The sequence below is a fragment of the Equus przewalskii genome, chromosome 3 (genome assembly GCF_037783145.1).
Source record: "Equus przewalskii isolate Varuska chromosome 3, EquPr2, whole genome shotgun sequence".
Classification (NCBI taxonomy): domain Eukaryota; kingdom Metazoa; phylum Chordata; class Mammalia; order Perissodactyla; family Equidae; genus Equus; species Equus przewalskii.
The window spans coordinates 85,151,633-85,174,373 of NC_091833.1; the positions used below are offsets into that span (position 1 = coordinate 85,151,633).

Sequence of the window (22,741 nt, forward strand, 5' to 3'; positions counted from 1 at the left end):
TTATGGCAATTATTTCTCATCATAAATTTACTAATTGTCATTTTGGATTTGTGCATCAATCTTACCGGCTTGGATAACGTGTGTCTGCTTCTAAGAGAGGAATCTATTCTTGATATTGCTAAATATGTTTTTGCTCATTTGTAAATTCATCAGACATTGAGTGCTTACTGTGAGCCAGAGGTCTAATATTTGGATAACTCTCAGTGTAACAGGGGAAGCAGGTGAATTGGCAATTTCAAGGTAAAGAATTACCACTCTGGACATTACTTGGGAGGCAGTGTGCCAGCTTCCCATTTCTATGAGGCTCAACATATGAATTTATCATTGTCTGCTGCTGTTGACTGTTTAAGTATAATAGATTGCATTTATTGTGTACTTGAATATTAGGCATTTTGTTAAGTACTTTGCATAAATACTTCCATTTAGTACCAACTATTCCATACAATATTTCTATTTTATGGACTAGAAAACTGAAGCCTAAAGAGAGTAACTACCTAACATCATGTTTTATTCTTGGCTTTGCCATTTACCAGGTAGTGTCTATTTGAGTATTCTTGATATGAGGTTTGAATGTATTCCACGATGGGCTTCGGAGTTCACTGTGGACCATCTCAGTACTGACCCTGGATGGGTCACTGAGGGGCTCCCAGAAGCAGTCAGCCTAACCTCTTTGAGTCCATTTTCATGAATGCACAAGCATTGGGTGCCTTCTGTGTGCAATTATTGTGCTAGGAAGAGCTGTGGGAGATGCTGAAGAGAGTGATTAAGATGTGTTTCTTTGTCTCAGCAAACTTTATCTTTCACATAAATTAAGGACAAAGAAGGCTCCAAAGGCCTGACCTTCCAGGAAGACTCTGAAAACTGTTAGTAGATACACAGCCTCACTCTCTGCCACTGCATCTGTGAGGGGGTGGCACAAAAGCTGGCTAGGTCCTCAGCAGTCCTTAGGAGTAAAGTCAGGTGGATTAAGAGCTGCTAGTGAATTTTAATGACTTACCTGAACAAGCCCTCTAAATTATTAAACAAATCCTAAGGGACAGAGCTTCCCTCCTTAAAACAAAGGATAGACCATGTATGGGAAGGAATAGCAAATGTGCCTTCGAAGTTTTACCTTCTTTGAGGCAGAGTGGGGGGCGGGGTGGATTCTCCCTTTGATTACCTTTGCCACCACTATATATCAGTATCTCAGTGAAGGCATTGCCTTAATGTCAATGCAGAGCTCTTTATGTGGTCATCATAGCTGTTGAAGGTGGGCAGTTTGCAGAGGAAATTTTAAAAAGAAAACAAAGCATAAAAATAGTTTTCTCTACCCACATATCTTTGGATTGATATGTTACCCCTATGCCCAGACCTCACCTGCCTGTTTCTGCAATGCAAGGTAAGGGCTCATTGAAGATTCTAATTATAATAGTTGCAAACTCTCACATTCCACATTAGTAAGAATATCACTCTTTTTCCCAGATGCCTTCATGGACTATTGCTGAGGACCTCTGGGATAAGGTGCATTCATTCAGATATTCCTGAGGATCTCTGAGGTTGCTTTACTGCCTGCTAGGGGTAATTAGGGAATCAGTGGTAGCTGCAACCTCTGGTCTTCAGACATCCCAGGAGTGGACCTCAGGTACCTGTGGGGCTCTGTGTCGCTGCTGATGGAGGAACCTGTGTGGCTGAGTGGACTGGAGCCCCGAGGAGACAGAGCAGGGGAGACCACCTGCTCCCACTGGCTGAATGCCTCACTCCCTGCTTTCAGTGCAGATCTCTCTCCAGTATCACACCTGCTCATCCCACTGCCTGAGCCCCAAGGATTCTGCTCCGTAAACTCAGCTTCACATGCATCATCTTTCCAAAGGTTTTCCCTAGTGCCTGAGGGAAGAAAACCTAAGGCGTCAGCAATATTCTATGCCTAGAACCACCCAGCCCCTTCACTGGCCCTACTCTTGAGAACACCAGTCTAGACTTTCTCCCTCGTTTTGGTGAGGTTTTTCTTTAGAGGTCCATTATTATCAGACCTTAGTTGGGTCCCTAATAGTCCATTAGGATTGTTCTAATTACTCTGATTCCCATTTAAGGGAAAGGATTGATTGTAATCCCTTTGTCCCGGGAGAGTCCTTTGCTCCATAAAAATATTTGGATACAAATTAATGTGTAAGGGGAAGATGTGATGTCGACCTCCACCAGGCAGCATTTGAGACCCCAATGTCAACGGGTATGTCAGGCGAGGAGTGACACCTAACCCCTCAGCTTAGAACATCCAGGACCCAGGCCCTCAAAAGCCCAGTTCCATAAAGTAACCACAACCTGAGGACATCAGTTCAGAGCAGAGTGGAGAGCTGGTTTTCCTGAGGCTCTCTGTCCAGTTGAGGTGCCAGCAACAGAACATTATGAACTTTGTGCTCCCATTAAGGAAAATCTAATAAAAGATTTTTAAGAATTTTTAGAATTAATATGCCTCTATTTGCTAATCCATGTCTTAGTCCATTTGGGCTGCTGTAACAAAATACCATAGACTGGGTGGCTTATAAACAACAGAAATTTATTCCTCACAATTCTAGGAAGTCCAAGATGAAGGCACGAGCGAGTTTGGTTTATGGTGAGGGCCCACTTCCTGGTTCATAAGCTGTCTTCTTGCTGTGCCCTTACATGATCTCCAGAGTAATATATAAATGTATAAAATTTGTAATGAAAGTATAAAATGTGACTCACCTTGTGCCTCCCCTACTTGGAAAGCTTTCCGTGGCTCGCTGCCAACCGGAGGATGTGATTCAGACTTCTGCACAAGCATGCGAGGTCCTCCAGGATCCAGCCTGGGTGCTTTCTCTGCTCCACACCTCACCTGTCTTTACCCAGCCCCTTGTCTGTGCATCAGCAGTATTGCTCTGTTCTCACTCCCCTGCACACACTGCACGGATCCTCACTGCCCCCAGTCCCTCACTGCCCCCGGTCCCTATGCTTACCTTTGTAGAAAGCCTAAATGATCTGGTTTCATATAACAACAAAACCCCACAGGCAAGGTTTCTTGTACAGTTTATTACCAGCACATGGCTGTCATTATGGTCTTTATCAATGGGTGGAGAAGCATTCTTTTGCACACAAAAAAATGGGCCAGTAACCACTCCTTTGTCATTTGGGATTTATTCGGGAAACATTTGAGTACCTGCTGTTTGTTGGTACTGGTGTTAGGCTATGGCTCCAGAGAGTTCCCATTCTGGTGGGAGAAGACCTACTGATAATAAGCAGGCAGTAACAAAACCTTGTGGTAAGTGTTTTGCTGGGGACTAGGGAGGTACAGAGGGGTGTGGCAACATAGAGACAGTTTAATGACTTTGGCATCATAGAATACTTTAGAAGAGACAAAGAGTTGGCAGTGGATAGGCAGAAAAGAAAAGAAAAAATGGGTATTTGAGATAGAGTACTGTTGGTGACCCTTTCTAGTAAAGAGATAAAGGACTGATTTAATCCAGTCTCATTTAATTGTCACTAGAAGGTAATATAAGCAGTTTAAAATTTTCTCTTCTTCTAGAACTTGTATGTATTTTTAAAAAGCGGTGTCAACATTGCAACAAGGTGTTCCCACTTGAAATTGCCTGAATTTATTGCATTGTTACCATGATTATGAGAGGACTTGAAAGATCTTAAGAAATTTAAAATTCATTGTGAACATACATTCTAATTCATGGAAAGATTAAGATGATCATAATGAATTAGACAATTGTGGTGGTTGCCTGTTTAAACCTAAATGTGTATCCTTTATCTGTCTTCATCCAAAAGGAAAAAACAAAACAAAAACAGAAAAGCATTAAATGTGTACTCTTGAATTTTTTAAATATTTGAAATTCCCTCTGTCTTGTTAGTCTTGTCTAAAACTGTAATGTAAACCAGTTTAAAATTTTTTGTTACTTTTGGACATATTGTTATGTAATGGAAGGAAATAAGTTAACATTTATGAGGAAAAGATGAGTAAAAGTTGAAGATTGATGTTACTGTTTTTGAAATGGGTCAATTTTTACATGAGTATTAAATGCTTCCTTTTAAATTTAGTAGAAATATTACATGTGGGATTTTTCGTTTTTTCTGTAACAGAAATGACACCAATAAAGGGCAGGCAAGTACCTTTTAACAGATTTTCGATTCTAGAGTAGTTACAAAATGTGTTTTTGGTCTAGATAATAAAATGAAACATTTCTTATTGAATAAGAAGACTTTCTTTCTTTAAGGTTATGAGAAGACTGATGATGTCTCAGAGAAGACTTCACTGGCTGACCAGGAGGAGATACGAACTATATTCATCAACCAGCCCCAGCTAACAAAATTTTGCAATAACCATGTCAGGTAGGAACTACCAAAGAATACTGTGGGACCAGCAGAACCCGATAGGCCCTCTCCCCCCGCCTGGTGGAAATGAAAGAATTGGCTGTTTGTCCATCTTCCAGCCAATAAGGAGATGTTAATAAGAATCTGGAAGCAGGAAGGAGCAGAAAAGATAAGCAGCCATACTCTACCAGTTCTAAATATAGTGTCTGAATAATGAAAGCTGCTCCTGGGTAAATGCCTTTGTCTTAAACCTGTTAATAGAATGATGAATTATTGTTATTGGTTAACAGGTTTTAACATTTTAGAAGAGGTCTTTGCAATTCTTCACTGAGAACTCCTTTTTGTTAAATAGTCTTTAAATTTTGGCTTTTGATAGCTGCAACATTTAGTAGGATGTTGAGGAATGGAGGGCCGTGAGAATTACTTCACTGTTATATTTTCATTCCAACAATAATATAGAAAGGATCACTGTTAGAAGCACTGTTCACTAAGTCGCCTCTGGAACCCAGTGCACACGCCTCCTGCCAGCCTAGTGTTTCTCCAGTGGCAAAACTCCTAGATTTGAGAAATGCTCATTTAGAATTAATATTTACAACTTCAAATTCTAGAGTAACTTTTCTCAGTTTGGTGAGTGTGGCCTGTGTCCCTTTAATCTCCTTTCTATTTAATTAACAAGAGGAAGATTGGATGTTTCCAAGACCTAAGTGGTGATATCTTACTGATTGCGGACATGTCTGGTGTGTTTAGTGTGGAGTCAACCCAGTTCCTACAGGGGCCATGAAGAAAATTCAAACAGAACCCCAGAAAACTCCCCATTTCTCTGAAGTTATCCAGGGAAGGCATCTCTATTTAAAGTTTCTGGTCCTGCTCAAATTGCTGATTTTTTTTTTTTGCAAGATTTTTATTTTCTATTAACATATGACACACTATCTTAACTAAAGTTGCTCTTCTTTGTAAGCTACTCCTGGTAATGATAAACAGGATGACTGGCCAAAGACAACAAGGGTATTATGCAGAAAATTAAACTCTTACTATGTATTTAACCAGGTCCTTTCACTTCTTTTCATTTAGGTTAATAACCATTAGCAGTATTCTCTCAATTTGAAATAGAGAGCAAATATTCATCTGATTTTTTCTATGGTGGTAATAGAATTTTGTAAACATGGATGCTAATTGTGGAATAAGTGTTTTATGCTACTTTTGATTTTTGTTTTCTAGCACTGCAAAATACAACATAATCACATTCCTTCCAAGATTTCTCTACTCTCAGTTCAGAAGAGCTGCTAATTCATTTTTTCTCTTTATTGCGCTGCTTCAGGTAAAGTCTTGTCGTAAAACCTTAGTTCAAAGTGAAATGTTCAGATATTAATAAATGTTTTTGTTAAGCCATGACCAACGTTCTAAAGCTTATCTAAAAGCAGAGAGGTGAGCTGGTTTGAATGGACATCTCTGGCTCCGGCTACAAGTAGCGTCAGAATTCTACTACAGTCATGCATCACTTAACTATGGGGATGCATTCTAAGAAATGTGTCGTTAGGCAGTTTCATCCTTGTACAAACATCACAGAGCTCACTTACACAAACCTAGATAGTGCAGCCTCCTATACACCTAGGCTATATACTACTAATCTTATGGGACCACAGTCCTGTGTGTGATCCATTGTTGACTGAGATGTCGTTACGCGGTGCATGACTGTACCTCTTCAAGCCTTTTGATTCAATTGTATGAGCTTATTTTAAACATTCTGTAAATTTTATGTGGCAAGGACTATTCATTTTGGGTGCTAAAGGGGGATGGGACTTATTCTTAAAATATTAACTTATTTTGGTAACAGTAAAGCTGTCAGTTCTGAACCTTAGAATACAAGAATTACCATTTTAAATCTTATTTCTCTTTGTATGAGTTAGTTATAATCAGAAAAAGATGTTTCATTGTATTAAAAAATAGCGTACATTCATTGTAAAAAGAATTAGAAAATAGAACAAAGCATAAAGAAAAAAGCTTGAAACTCTTATTATTTCACCACCCAGACGCAACTACTCTCTTGAAATTTGAGTATATATTCTTCTGGTCTTTTTTTTTTTTCCTCCCAAGCATTGTTTATTGATTTAGTTTATAAAATGGGGATCATAGAGTACGTATGTTTTATAATCTGCTTTATCCGTATAATAATGTGCAAATATTTTCCCAAGTGATTCATTGTATTTCTGAAATATCATTTTCAATGGTTGTATGGTATATGTGGATATGCTATAATTTGTTTAACCAATCATCCTTTGTAGGGGTTAGTCTTACACACAACTGCTTGCAGTCAAGCTAATTCATATGCTCTTCCAGCTGCCTATTAGCAAATAGGCAAATTGCCCCACCCAGTGTTAGTCGGCCCAGATAGTAAAATCAGTGGGGCACATTTTAGGAGATGCTAATACTTTGTTGTTTTTAAACCTATCGTAAACTTTCTAGTTCTCACTGGATTTCTCTTCCTTTTTTTTTTAATTCAAATAGCAAATACCTGATGTATCACCAACAGGTCGCTACACCACACTGGTTCCTCTCTTATTTATTTTAGCTGTGGCAGCTATCAAAGAGATAATAGAAGATATTGTAAGTATTTAATTTTTTCATTATAAAAGAGACTTTTATTTTTATAACATATTTTAAAATATTAGTTTAAGTTATTTAATTCTTGGCAGAGGCTGTTTAAAATGCCTATCAACTTAAAAGTGTAAAGAATATGCTTCCATCCTGGAATTAATGCATGTTGATTTCTGTAGAATTAATGTCACAGAATGCTTTTTACAGTGTTCTCTTATGTTTGGAGTTTATTAGTGAAAGAAGTTAATTTGAATGTAATAATTAGTTGGAGAGAAAACTATATTTGAACATTTTTACATTTTCAATTTGAACGTTATTTTAAGTTAAACACAGTAACCTCCAAATTATCTAAATGTAAAGGGGTTTTTTTTTTTTTGGTAGTTTTTTATTTTAAAATTTATATACCATAGTTTTCACCTTATTAAATACTTTTGATTCCTTTTCATCTTATTTTAGTAGTTCTAAGTTTCCTTTTATCTTAATTTATTAAAAGAAAGTAACAGCAAACTTGCTACTTTTATTATTCTTTAGTAGCAAAGAAAACAGGAAGTCAGTTTGCCCTTTATAAAATAAGTTCCCTGAAATAAATTCAGGCTTTTTCTCCCTAATATTTTAGCATTTTTTTAAACTACCTTAGTTGAGGAAACCAATAATTTTTTTCTAGGTCCTTTAAATACTTTGCCTGTCTGAAATGACCTTCTTCAAGCCTTAGGCAAGTCAGATGGTCAGGCAAGGAAAGGCTGAGACATTCTTTAGAAAGCTCCAGTTTAAAGTTGCATAAACATTAACATTATTTCTGTAGAGATTCAAACTGAGATCTCATTAAAAACACATGAGCCCATGGCATCACCAGACCCATTAGAAATGGGTCAACTGACCTTTTAGATTATCAGACTCAAAAGCATCCAAGTGTCTAAGCGTACAAACAGAAGTTGTGTGTGTGTGTGTGTTTGAATCATAGTCCTCTTGATTGGAAATGACATACTTGACGGGGACCACTAGCTGAAAATGCATAGGGCTCTCTTCTCACCTGTATTGCTCCATACAGACTTACTATCATTTGAACTGTACCTGGATTTGGCAGTCCATAATGATTGGTCTTGGGGCCGGTCCTGTGGGGCAGCAGTTAAGTGTGCATGTTCTGCTATGGCAGCCCAGGGTTCGCCGGTTCGGATCCCGGGTGTGGACATGGCACCACTTGGCAAGCCGTGCTGTGGTAGGTGTCCCACATAGAAAGGAGAGGAAGATGGGCATGGATGTTAGCTCAGGGCCAGTCTTCCTCAGCAAAAAGAGGAGGATTGGCAGCAGTTAGCTCAGGGCTAATCTTCCTAAAAAAAAATTTTTTTAAATAAAGATTGGTCTTTACTCCAATTTTGTCTCTTTCTTGGCCTTATGTACTCCCTTTTTTTTCTTTGTTTAACCTAATTTTCATTGAGCATCTGTTATTTACTAGAAATTACGCTATTGTTGCAAATGTTTTTCTCCTTTAGTTCTTTCAATAACTTTGAAAGTTGATATTACCTCATTTTAAAGATAAGGAAGCTGAGGCTTGGAGAGGTCATGTAACTTGTCTAAGAAATCACTGGAATCAGAATTCTATCCCATCCAGTGCTCTTCCTCTGTATCATTGTGACGAGTCACCAACAATAGTATTAATAACATTTTTTGAGCCTTTAGGTTCCATGTACTTGCTCTATGTCCTTTACATTTATTAAATCTTATAACAAACTTCTAAAGGATTATTGATATTACCCCCATTTTATAGATGAGGGATAAGAGGCACAGAGAGGTAAGGTAACTCTCCCAAGGTCACACAGTTAATAACTGTGGCTGTCAGAATTCAAACAAGGCAGTTTGGCTCCAGAGCCCTGCTTTATAATCACTGCTCTAAACTACTTCTCCTATGTTTTTTTAGCTTCTTTTCCCTAGCAAAACTATAAGCTCTCTAGCTGTGGTTTCTAGTACCCCCTCTCTGAAGATACATTGATAAATAAAATGGTATTCAAGAATTCTTTTCTTTTTTAACAAAACTTTTATTGGCATGATGGAATAATTGGATGCTATTAGAAAGCAGTTAAGCACTTCCTAAAGAATGTAATAATAGTATTTTGGGGTAATAATAGTATCATGTGAAGTAGTTTTCCAATTAAATCAGTGTTAAGAAATTGATTAGGGGCTGGCCTGGTGGCATAGTGGTTAAGTGTGTATGCTCTGCTTCGGTGGTCCAAGGTTCATGAGTTTGGATCCTGGGTGTGTACCTACACACCTCTAGTCAAGCCACACTGTGGTGGCATCCCACATACAAAATAGAGGAAGATGGGCACAGATGTTAGCTCAGCGACAATCTTCCTCATAAAAAAAAAAGGAAAAGAAAAATTGTCTGTAAGAATGGTTTAACAAGAAGTTTATATCACTGTATAAAGTTTGAAAGTTTGAAATGTTACTCCCTAGAAAAGGAAAAAAATCAAAAATTGTTTAGCTAGTTGGACAAAGAGTATCTTTATCAATAATTATAATGAATACATATATTCGTTCATTCATGCAACAAAAATATATGAAGCAGGAGCTGGCCCCGTGGCTGAGTGGTTAGGTTCGCGTGCTCTGCTGCAGGCGGCCCAGTGTTTCGTTGGTTCAAATCCTGGGCGCGACATGGCACCGCTCATCAAACCACGCTGGGGCGGCGTCCCACATGCCATAACTAGAAGGACCCACAATGAAGAATATACAACTATGTACCGGGGGGCTTTGGGGAGAAAAAGGAAAAAAATAAATTCTTTAAAGAAAAAAAATGAAGCAGTTCTTAGATACCAGGCATTCATTAGGATGTGTATTAGAGTATGTTAAACTTTTGCTACGATAATAATCATGTCCCAAATGTCTGTGGCTTAGAGATAAGTTTATTTTTCACATACTGAAAGGCACTGCAGGCTTTTTTCTGGGAGGAGGGAGGATAGGAGACACCGTTGTTTGTGTAGTCACTCAGGGATGCAGCTGAGTCAAGGCTCTGCTGTATGTAATGTTCGTAGTCACTAAACCAGAGAAGGAGAAAGAATGATGGTCTCGTTTCTTCATTTTGGTCCAGCAATTGCCCATATCACATCTGCTTACACCCCAATATTAGAACTAGTGACGTGACAAAAGGGAGATGTAATCTCCATGTCCGTGGAAATAGAGGAGAAGCAGATGTTGGTGAAGAGCAATGTCTGTCACTCTCACTTCAGTGAATAAAACAGAGCTTACATTCTAGTAAGCCATCCTGTATGTTCTATTAAACATTTTTTAAAATTTTACAATAAAACGGTAAGAATTACCTTAGGATGAGATACCTAAGACTTACCCACTCAGTGCATTTTAATTCATGATGCTTTAGACAGCTTAACATAATATGAGTTCCTATTTTTATGTGTAACTAACAAATAATAAATATACTTACTTGAAACTACTGTAAAATTGATGGAGAACGCTTTGTTTTGTTTTTTTAAAAAGGTGCATCTTGTCAAATGCCAGTTCTTATGGTAAGAGTCAGGGTTCTTTGTTCAGTTGATAATGTTCACCACTAAAAACACGCCTTCTTTGCTATACACTTGTTAACTTAAACACTGATAAACTTTATTCATTATAAAACGAATCCTTTTAAAGTCTACAGTGTTCAGAGACCAAATACTGGGAATATGCTAGTGAGAAAAAGTAGCCATGATGGAGCTTGCAGTCCAGTAGAGGGGACAGATATTAAGCAACCACACGAGCTATTTATGAGAATTAAGTGATGCACTGAAGTCCTTAGAACAATGCCTAGTGTATAGTAAGTGATGAGTAAATGTTAACTGTATTGTCATCATCCAAAGATCCTTGTAACTAAAATATAGAAAATGGATCAGAAGGAAAAGAGAGAGGACTTGCGTGGACTCATTAGAGGAATATTGTAATAGTTGATATGAAAAAATGAACTTAGACTAAGTGGTATTGTAGAGATAAACAAATATGGAAAAAATGAATTCAATGTATATTCAGGAGTAAAGTTGATGAGACTGACACCATCCAACATGCTACATACCTTACTTATTTTGTTCATATTCTGTCTCCAACCACTGGAATGTAAGCTCCAGGAGAGCAAGAGTTTTTGTCTCTTGTTCATTGTGTATCCTTAGCAATAGTAATAGGGCCTGGCACTTAGTGTTTAGTAAACATTTATTGAATTGAAGAAATGGATTGCGTGAGAGGGAGAAGATGATGTAAGGATGACTATCAGATTCTTAGTTTGTGCTAGTGGATGGTATATGTTTCCATGTCTGAAAGAAGGACCAAGTCTTGGGAGTTAAAGTCATAGGTTGCCTTTTAGATGTAGTTTGAGATGCCTTTGAGACTACCAGAGGGAGACGTCAAGGAGGCAACCAGATATAACTGTCTGTAGCTCAGATGAGAGTCTTGGCTGGTATATATTTGTATGTTGGTTGTAATTGAAACTGCAGGTATGAATGAGTTGAGCTAGGAAGAGGGCGTAGAGTCAGAAGCGAAGTGGGCCAGGGAGTAAGCCTTGAGGAATTCCATCACTGAATAACAAGTGAGGAGACAAAGAAGAAGGAGCCAAGATAGAGGTGGAATTCCTGGGCAAGGATGTGATAAGAAATGCCTAGGGAGGATGAGTTCCCAGAAGGAGGGAGTGGTCAACATTGCATACTTAAGTGTCCTAAAGTTCATGGCACTATTTATACAGTCTAGTTTACTGGTACACTGCCAATTAAATATTGATAATATTAAATAATTCACTAGCTCTCAGTGATATTAAATGAATTCTGATTACAGGACAGTAGGGGTGTTTGAACTCAGAGAGTAACTATATTAATTTTTTCTGAACTATTAGTTTCTGAAGGAATAATGATCTCTTTAGGATTCACAGATGCTTTTTGTAGTCATAGCGTTAGAACCTGCCTAACTGGGTAGATCCTTAGGTATATTCAACACAATTGTTTCTTGACAAGTAACCTAATTTATTCTGCGGTAGGAAGGCTGAGGAAAGAGATGCTCCTGTACAAGAATTCTCTGTAAATGGAAAATAATGTTCAGGATCTCCTTAGGTTTCACTAAGATTAAATTTCCTGTTTGAAGTGGAATGTTTCATTAATTAGCTTTTATTTGTCTCCTTCAGTTAGAAGTCTGTTATAAATGTGCACTGTTTTGGAAATATTTGCACCTACTTCCAATATCTAATTTTACCTTGGACCATTATTTTGGACTAAAATTTATTTTGGTTTACTTTTCGTTTTCTTAAGATATTTATTCACAAAAATGAGAATGTATTTTAGAGTTTTCTCAAATAGAAAATATTCTTCACTGATGCTACAAATTTTTTTTTTAAGATTTTTTAAAATTTTTTTCCTTTTTCTCCCCAAAGCCCCCTGGTACATAGTTGTATATTCTTAGTTGTAGGTCCTTCTAGTTGTGGCATGTGGGATGCCGCTTCAGCATGGCTTGATGAGTGGTGCCATGTCCGTGCCCAGGATTCGAACCGACGAAATACTGGGCCGCCTACAGCGGAGCACATGAACTTAACCACTCGGCCACGGGGATGGCCCCCTGATGCTACAAATTTAACAGAACTTTAAAAATTCATTTAAGAATATTTGCTGGCAAATCATGTTCGTACTTTTGGAAGCAATAATTTCCTGTTAAAAGTCTACATTCTTACACTTCTTTTAGCGAGTGTTTTCTTCTGAGAAAGAATTGTAGTGTGTTCCTGCCTATGGATGTGGCAAGCATTGTTTTCAGCCAGCCTTCCACAGAGGCATGTTGAACGCTCTGTGTGCATTCTGTGCAGCTCAGTGGTTGATTGTTGGAGGGACTGGGTCCACACTGCCAGCTATTATTCTGCTCCTCCTGAGTATTGCTGTATCTTGGAGGAGTGCTAATCCGCAAGTCCAGGCTTTTCTCTTGGAGAGTGTTTTCATATGTGCACTGTAATTCTAAAAGCCATGTATCTTCTCAAATGAAAAACTTAGGAACTCATTTGTTTTAAGTTGGTTCCAACCCACCTTATAGTCAGGTATGTGCAGCTAAATCTGACCTTGGGCTTTATGTGATAGATTCTTTGAGCACAGAGTTAGTTTTACTCAACATTTTTCTTCAGCGTCAGTGGAGCCTAATATGTTGTCCTTGATGTTCAGACAGAAACCATGGAAAACCTCTCATGGAACCATAGAGAAGAGATAGTTTCCCTGGGGCACTCAAATTCCCACCTTTCCTCTGACCTTTGGTTTCTTTTTCTTACTGCTATAAAACCTTGGTTTATGTAACTCTTCAAACTCACCCACCTACACTTAGACTAAACCACCTTTTTACCACTTAATTTTTATTGGTGCTTTTGGGAAGAAAGAGAATAGGATCGTGTGATTTAGTGGCTTGTGATTTTGGGGGAGGGCAACTGCTGAGGAGCAGTAGATAGAAAAGACTTTATGTAGATGATAGATGTATTTGCTTCTAGTCATTGACAGACAGCACAGCATTAAATTATAGAGGATGTATTAAGCTTAATTAGGTAATGAATTTCCCAAGTTGGAATATTTCCATATCATTATTAAATGGTAGTTATTATAGATAATTCTCTTGGGTGATCATCTTTTTTAAGTGAGTTATTTAAGCAAAAGACTAAATCAGCCTTTCAGCTCAAACTTTTCTAGTACATTAAAATTTTAATCTTACCTATATGTTAGTGTAAAATCCTTCTGAGGACCACACACTTGTGCTCCCAGAAGAGAGAGACTGTATAAAGATAATGTGGATTGCTTTCAATTTCAAAGTTCCTGAGTACCTGCTGAGCCCTTCCATCACCCCACTCCTGGCATACTTAGAATGTTGATTATAGGTGTGAAGGGATAAAAGTCTTAAGAAAAGTTAAAAGAAATCTCTTTTGTTATAGGTGCTGTTTTGTTTTATTAATCTCATTCACTTTTTCAAACTTTTTGTTTTGCTTTTAAACTTTAGAAACGACATAAAGCTGATAATGCAGTGAACAGGAAACAGACACAAGGTAGGAATTTCACATTTTATTTCTCTTATCTGTCAAATACACTTATAATAATATATACAAATCACTTCAATTAAATGTAATTCAATTGGGAATTCTGTGTATCTCTTAAGTTTTTTTCCAGGGTAAATTCTTGGTTTGTAGCATTTATTAGCATGACACTTAAATTCACATTAGAGTGATTGTAATATTTTTGAAAGGTAGCATTTTTAATATATATAAGTGCCTATAACAATGTGCTCTCAAGTACTGTCCATAAAATTTGCAGTTGTTTTGACAGCATCAAATGCTGCAAAATGTCTTTATTTTGTTTGTGATCTATAGATGTTATTCTAGAAAATGTTTATGGAGAATCAGATGTGATGTTGCTTGGGTAAAAGGCATACTGGAAGCACTTTGAGTTATGCTGTGCATGCAGGTGATAGTTACTCCAGAAATAAATAAAATTGTTAAAACCAAGCAAGCTTCTGGAAAGTACACGGCATTTTGCCATGGCTATTTTGTTGTGGGTTTCATTTTGACACAGCCAAAACCAAAATGACCTTCAACATGAGAAAATAGATCATCATGTGCTCAGATTTTTGAAAAATACCCAGCAATATGTGAAAGAGACTTCTTATCCCATCCCTGAGCTCTCCCCTTCTGAGAATCTCATCTCTCTCTGAAGTTCCCTGGTGTGAGGAGGATCAGCCATGTCTGCCAAAATTAGCTGGTAATTAAAAATAGTAGTTTTATATTGCTGTGATTTTTATGGGATGCTCTCAAAATGCTCTGCTTCTCACCATCTTCCATCAAAGGGATTATCTGTTGATTTTTGATACACCGAAAAAGGTATATTTATTAAAGTATCACCTGATAAATTAATAGAATATTTACTGGGATTATATTATTTATTATGGGACATATGAAAAAGTATAATTTGGGAACCATATAAAAGCAAAAGGTAAGAAATGATTTTGTGTGGAAAATGAAGGGTTTGTATTACATGATCTCAATGTCTCCCTAGATTTTTGTGGAAAATAATGGTTCCTACGTCAAATGCTATATGAATTCAAAAGAAGGAGAGAAAATTCTGGGGTAACTGGAGCTAGATCTTGAATTTAAGAAACCTTTGGATGAGCAAAGGCACCTAGGGCAGACATTACGTGTGGGTTGAGTGAGAAAGGGGGAAAGGAAGTTATCCTGAACAGAGATGAAGATGATGTTGAATTGCTTTGATGAACCATTACGAGAGTACCAGATGGAGAAAGGAGATTCATATCAAAGGGAAGCAAACACATAATTTAAAAGGTAGGCCAGAGTCAAATTTTACAAGACCTTGAATGGCAGGCCAAGGAGATTCCAACTTTTCTTGTGTATACTGAGTAGCTGTTGAAGGTTTACGAGCCAAAAGAGACAGGATGAACATGCAGGTTAAAGATGGAGAGCTAAATGAAATAGAGTAGGGGCTGTTAGAATACTGGCACAAAGCTACTCCAGGAGTTTAGGTGGGAAAGGACAACCGTAGGAATTGAAAGAGAAAAAACCCAGATGTTTCTGGTACTGTTATTTTTGGCGATACGCAGTTTTTGCATTTCTTGGCATGTTGCTCAGAATATTCAATAACAGCTTTTGAACCAAGAATATGTAACTGTTTTTCTAATACATAATGTTTCTTGTAGCAGAAGACTCCTATCTTCAGAGACTAGCAGTTATTTTCAATCCTTGGCCCAAGAAGTCAACGTTGTACAGTTAAGAATAGCCGTCATAGCTATGATGATTTTAGATTACCACACCTTATACTGATGGCTTCTCTGATTTTCCAGGAATTTACCTGCTTCCAGAAATACTCCCTTTTGTCTACTATTCAGAGAAAATATTCCTTCTTGGTTATCATTCTTGGGTCATCAGTTCATCGTAGATTGGCAGGATTCTCTCTATGGCTGAAAATGAAGAACAGGCGAGTGAGAGGGAAGGCTTCTATATAAAACTTGTGTCAAAAGGAAAGTATTAGGACTTACCAGCTATAAAAGCCATTTTAAATCAGCAGAATACTTGGGAATCCCATATCCAAGAAATTATGGCTTTTAGTTTGATACTTGAAATTCTTTTCTAAGACAACAGTATCTCTTTTTTTCTTTGCCTGGTTTGAGTATGGGTCATTTTCTTGGTTTTGCGGTTGATAGGAGATAACAGAAGTGTTTGAGTAGGACACTTTTTGCTGTCAGATAACTCAAATTCCTAAAAGTGAAAGCCATCTGTTGTCATTAGACAAGAATGAGATTCAATTTGCTTTCCTGCGTTGAGGCAGGAATGGATGTAGGAGTAGGAAGGGGGGGTATTTGTGTCAGATAATTAATTTTTGACAGACATTTGAAGTATTTAACTTAAATTTTTACTTTCTAAATGTTTACCAAGACCATGTAATATGTAAGAGGACACCTTTCCCTCAGATTTAAATATTAATCCTTCTGTATTCTTAGAGAAATGAATATTTTCTCTCCTTATTTTGCACTGAGGCACTAGAGTGATTTTTTTGTCTGTCATTCCCTGGCAACTTCAGAAATATAAATCCATATTTTTATTTACAACGTTTTCAGCCATTTAACTGTAGACTAGTGCCTGTCTCATGCCTCATTTTCACCCACTAATGAACTCAATCAGAGATTAAATTATGAATTTTGGACCTAACTCAGGACTTCATAAACTTTACATTTTAAGCCTATCATCAACACTTTTGGATACAAGCCATTTCTTGTCCTGGAGATGTATAAGTTGTTAGGTTGATGGTTCGGTGAGCTGGCAAATGCAAATTTGTGTATTATTCTCTGAGGGCCTAGTTGTCCAGGGAGGGCAGAGTAAATTGATGCTCAGAAGTTCAGAGAGAATGAATCTCGATGAGTTCTGTGGTCCACTCCTCCAAGTGAATTGTGACTGCTTCTCTTTGCTCCTGTATTTCTCTTGTGTGATGGTTATGTGTACTAGATGGGAACACTTCAGAGGGCAGGTCTGCGCTCTTACTCATCTCTGAGGTCTCCATGGCTCCTAGCCGGGGGCCTGTCCTTAGCAGGTGCTCTGTATGTGCATGGCAAATGAATGATGAATGAACCACTCTCCATATAGATACTTGAGTACAGATAATGAAGGAAAAGGAGACTAGAAATGAAAGGAGCCTTCCTGAAAATTTATTATCTGGGATGTGAGCAAGATGAAAAGCAATATTTTCATAACAGTGTCCCCAACCGTTTTTGCAGACATTGATAAAATATTAAAGTGGTGGAAGTCTTGCCACCTCTTTACCTTCTCTGTCAAAGTCATCGTAGCATTGCTTTACCCTGCTTTGCCCCCTGTGAACACAGTATTGTGTCCGCTTATCACTTCCGTTACGCAAGGCCCCAGAGCACCGCCATATTCAGAATGCCCTGATTTTCCTCGCGTCTAGATATACCTTCATTTTCTCTGTTTCTGACCCCAATATTTAAACTCACAATGCTTGACATAACTTCCTCCAGGTGTCTACACACACACTGGAGGCAGTCTCTCATTATTTTCCCTAAAATGGGTGGTTTTGCCAAATTTAGCTCTGCAGGAAGTTGTAAATTATAAATTTGTAATTGTCATTATAATATGTAAATTGAAGCCAATCCCCATGTGAATTTATTGTGGTGGGTAAGCTAGTTCTCTTTTAAATTGTAAAAATATGCTTTCATGTGTTTGTGAAATGCTCTTATGGCCAGCATGCCAATGTTTCAAGTGGAATGACAGTTTCACATAAAATCACAATACTGAGGCCTGGGAAAGGATGGGGTTCAGGTGTAGATGAAGAAGGATATTTGAGAAAGTTAAAAATACCTCCTAATAGAATAGATTTGCTTTTTAAAAATCTCAGGTTTGGATATATTCCCTGAATGGTGGTGTGTACACATTTCAGGTGAGAATGTATGGAGATACCTGTGGCATCAGGCAGCCCACTGATCACCTGATTTGATGCTGTATTTGAATGAGGGTCACCATTACTACAGTTAGATTGTTTAATACCTTGTTTTATCATATAGTAGGCAGTAGATTAGAATAAGTCTTTGTTTAATAAAGCAACTTTGTGGGGCCGGCCGGCCCTGTGGCCGAGTGGTGAAGTTCATGTGCTGTGCTTCAGCAGCCCGGGGTTTGCCACTTTGCATCCTGGGCATGGACCTAGCACTGCTCATCAAGCCATGGTGTGGCAGCATCCCACATGGAGGAACTAGAATGACTTGCAACAAGGATATACCATTAGGTACTTGGGCTTTGGGGAGGGAAAAAAAAAAAGAGGAAGATTGGCAACAAAATATTAGCTCAGGGCCAATCTTCCTCACCAAAAAAAGCATTAAAAAAAAGTATATTCTAAATAAATAAATAATGCAATTTTACTTTGTTTTACTTTAGGAAAGGACAACATGAAATTCTTTTAGACAAGGCACATAGCTAAAAATAATAGATCTTGTGTCCACCTATGTCTTCTTTCCCTGGAGCTACATCAGCCTTTGCTGAAAGAGAATTGTGTTGATAGTGATTGATAGGCACTAACAAGGCCTCTTCCTTGCAGGGCACATAGTTGCTTATCTCCCACTGGAAACCATTTCACCTTTAAAGTCCTTTGTGAAAAAGGAGTTGAGTTGGTGAGAGTTGAATATATTTTAGGTTGTTAAGCCTGAAATGACCTACTAACAGGGCTGAGTCCATCTGGTTCATTTCATTTCAGTGCTGTACGAAGGAGACTTGGTATTATGCTAAGAAACTTAAAATAGCGCCACTTTCCTGGCTTATTGAAAAAGCCGGTGTGCTGCCTTTTTGTCTTCCTGGAGGTATCCCCACATCTGATCCATTCAGTGGGACAGAACATATACTCTGCCACCATGTACATCAACTTACCTGTAAATAGTTCTTAGAACGTACTGTTTCCATGATCTTAAAAATTGAGCACATATATGGCCTAAATATTTTCAGACACCTGTAAGATTGTAAGTATTTTCAAATTATCACAAAGATTTTAGGGTTATATAAATTGAACTGGTTAGATATTTTCAACAGCAGCTCTGGATGGAGAGGAGGCATTTGTTTGTGGGGAAATACAACCCCGGATTGTCTTTCATTTGCCTATAAATAAAAGCTGCACACCCAGGAGCAAAACCCACTGAGGAAATTCAGGGACATAAAGTGAGAGAGGAAAAACAGGTGTGACTCAAAGTTAGAACATTTATTTCACTTCAGTAAGTCTTAATGTCTCCCTTGTGTGAGACCCAGTGCAGAAAACGCAGAAAGAAATGAGTCTTCATTCTTGCCCTGCAGGAAATTAGAGTCTGGTGGGGAAGATTAGATGCCCACTGATATTATAATACAAGACAGAAGAACTAATAAGGGCTAAATGAGAGAGGGGGGGATTCAGAAATTCATTTGCAAGGTTCATGAAGGACAAGTGGCCTTGCAGTAAGCAGAGTTATCAGAGTGGTAGCAGTGAGTGATCCAGGAAGAAGGGGGAAGCGTGAGATATATTCTGGGAATAGCAAATAGTCTGTTTTGGCTAGAGCATTAGGATGCCTGTCAGGATGGAAAGGCAACTTAGGGTCGTATTTTGGAGGCTTTTGAAAACCAGGATGTAGGACTTGGAGAGAATTTCTGAAGAGGATGGCTAGGTTCCCGGTTGTAATTTTAAAAGAAGAATTTGACAGCTGCATGAGGAGGGGGTGAGGTGAGGCACAGAGAGATTGACTTTTGATGAATTAGGGAGGAGGACTAGGGTGATGACGATGAGGAGGCAGAGGAAAATACACAGTGGGTAGATTCACCTGGACTTGGCAAAGGAGAGGAAACCCTATCAAACACCAAATGCTGCTAAATTAAAAGAGGGCCAGGGCTGCAACACCCACTCAGTCAGTGTTGAAGAAGTCACAGTTCTTAACTGGAGTTCCAGGTCTAAACTGGAGAGCTGCTGTGGAGCTGTGAGAACTGAAGCCCAACTGCAAGGAATGGTGGAGTGATTGATTGGCGAGGGAGATTTTTCTTTCAAGTAAAGGAAAGAGCAAGTGAGTCATGCCTCTGTGAGCAGGACTGAAGGAAAACATTTTGAGAAAAGGGGATTGCCGATGCTTGTGCTCTGATCACGTCCTCTCACCTGCATTGTTTTTTATGTCACTGGTTCTCACCCCTGGATTTTCTGTAGGCCTCGCATGGGGCCCCAGATTTCATTCTTAAGAAATCCTCAGTGATACTGATGCTGCTGGTGAGGATCATTGTTAAAAGTTTTATAAGTGAGTTGATACAAGTAGTATCAACTAATTGAAAATCTACATACAAAATATGGACAGTGGAATTTGTGAAGTTCCCTTTATCCTTTGTGTCAGTGGACTCCAAGCAGGTCATTGTTTGACTTGACCTTTATAGGCAACTTCGTGCAGGAGACTTGTGCAACGTCACTTTGTGCCAAGAGGTTTTTGCCTTAAAATTGTCTTTGGAAGTAAAGATCTACATAGTGAATGAATTGATGCTTTAATGTGGGTATGTTGGTTTTCCTTCTTTGCCCAGTTCAAAACCATAGTCTCAGCTGCCATCTTATCTTTCTCGATGTGCTGAAGTTCCTCTTCAGTGTTTACTCTCAGATAGGAAGTGGAGCATACTACCTTCTCTGTGGTTTCTCTGTCCTCTGTGACATCGGTAGTGCCCATTGTCCTTTTGGATAACTTGCCTCTTGTTACCCACTTCAAGAAGTGGGTTGATTGCCTAGAAATGGCACCCCATTGACTTTTTCGGTAATGACCCCAGTGGTGGACCATTTTGATTGCAGTGGTGAGAGCTTCTCTCAGAGAAGCTGGTGTTAGATGCTACGTGAGCACCTGTACCTCTGCAACGTTTGAGTCCCGAGAGACTGCTGGTTTCTCCAGGGCCGTTGATTAGGGAATTTCTAAGGGACTCTAACAGAATGTTTTTATTTCAAAAAAGAAATCTATTACAACAAAGCTGTTAAGGAGTATCCTGATAAATAAAAACAGGTTACATTTGTTTAAAGCGAGCTCTCCCATGCATACTGTCAGACTAATTAGCCCATATGGAAACCATAGCAGGTGTGTTTGTCTGGAACTGTGGAGAGCTGCGGAAGCTTGCATTTAAAAGAATGAGCTGTCAAAGCACCATCAGACAGGTCCTGCTCCTAATCCTGTGATAGCTTGCTCTCCCTCTCCGTCACCAGGCATCACTAATCGTCTCCTCCACGGCTCACCTTCTTGAACTCTTATACTCTAGAAGTGTAAAGTAGGTGTACTTTTGGCCCAAGAAAGCTAAAAGCTTAGCAAAAGACTCAGCATCATTTTGTGCTTCATTTAAACCTGGTTGGAGCTGGGTCAGAGGAGGTCAGTGATTAAAAATAACTAGGTTGCTATTTTAGTCATCAGCTTAATATATGTGATATTGTTCATTTTAATTGTTGTACAGTTGAATGTTTAGGAACCAGTTCCAAAGTAAAGACAAGCATGAATTATGTGATTGACGTTTTATCCTTGGCCAGTATTCAAGCCTTGATCTGTATACACACCTTTTATATGTTGTGAGCTGATTTTTAACTTCACTAGAATGCTGTATTCTCTGTATGCTAAGATGGGTCTAGCCTCAAGTTTGAAGAAGCTATGCACTTCCAGTCTTTATTTCTGTGTCCTGGTTTTGTATTTCAAGAACAAAAGCAATGGGAGGTGGAAGGGGTAGGAACATAGTCTCAGTTCTAACAAGCCTCCAGACGATGCTGATGCTACAGGTCCCTGAACCATCTGTTGCATAGCAAAGTTGTGCAGTACATTCAAAGAAATGATCCTCTACTTAGTTCAAATTCTAACTCAGTGTAGGACACTAAGGTAATTTACACTTTGATTAATCCAGGCCACTGTAGCCTTCATAATAAATACCAAATACCCATCAGACTGACAAAATTCAAGTGATTCGGAACAATTTGTAACTTGTCTAGGTTTATAGGCAGTGGAACTTCATACATTGCTAGTGAGAGTGGATTGCAGTAGATTCTTAGGGAAGTAATCTGGTTGTATCTGATAAAAGTACAAACGCAGGAACCCTTGGAGCCAGCAATGCTCCTTTTGGGATTCTCTCCTATAGAATACAATCATCGTGTAAATATATTTCAGTGTTGTTTGAGGTGGAAGTCAGAATTTCCATCGAGAGGAGGATAATAGAATAAATGATGATATGCTGCTGTGTAAAATAGTTGTTTCAAAGCTGGACTGAAATTGCTCTATGCTTAACTCTGGGAAACATGGAAGTGTGATGCTGAACCTTGGCCAAGAGAAGGACAAGATGGATTAGCTGGTGATTTATAGTGTACTGTGTAAGGTTTGAAACTCTCCTGGAGGCACCCAAGACCAGCTTCTCTACTTAGTTTAAGGATGTCTATAGGTTGATGGCTTAACCAGGTTTAACCTATTACACAGTCTGGCTGGGCTGATTGACAAGGGGGTATAAAAGACCCCTTGGAAACTTTTTCCCAGACTTCCCTGAAATTAAGATTTATCGTACATACCACGGAGGTTCAAAGTCCATGTCCTAGTGAATGGGAAGGGACCTTGGGGAACTGTGCCTAGAAGTTTCCCTGGCCCCTGATGCTTTCCTGGGCTTTTATTTTCCTGCTGTATCATATCTTCTACTTTGATTAAAGATTTTTGTGAATATATCCTGTGCAGTCTCATTAGTTCATTCAGTTATCTGACGCATTGTAACAAATGCATCCATTCAATGGGTTATTTTTAAAAAATAGGTTGTCTGTATGCTTTGTCCTGAAAGCATCTATGATATGTTAAGTGGAAA

General features: G+C 38.5%; 1 protein-coding gene across 8 annotated transcripts in view; it reads left to right on the forward strand.

Moving 5' to 3' along the window:
• The window catches only part of ATP8A1 (ATPase phospholipid transporting 8A1), a 221,078-nt gene that overhangs the window by 24,278 nt on the left and 174,059 nt on the right, over positions 1-22,741 (forward strand). For all 8 annotated transcript variants that reach the window (XM_070612924.1, XM_070612928.1, XM_070612931.1 and 5 more), the window contains exons 2-5: positions 4,215-4,329; positions 5,530-5,629; positions 6,817-6,915; positions 13,885-13,930. In XM_070612924.1, coding sequence (XP_070469025.1) covers positions 4,215-4,329; positions 5,530-5,629; positions 6,817-6,915; positions 13,885-13,930 — 360 coding nt within the window. The remainder of the gene's footprint in view (positions 1-4,214; positions 4,330-5,529; positions 5,630-6,816; positions 6,916-13,884; positions 13,931-22,741) is intronic.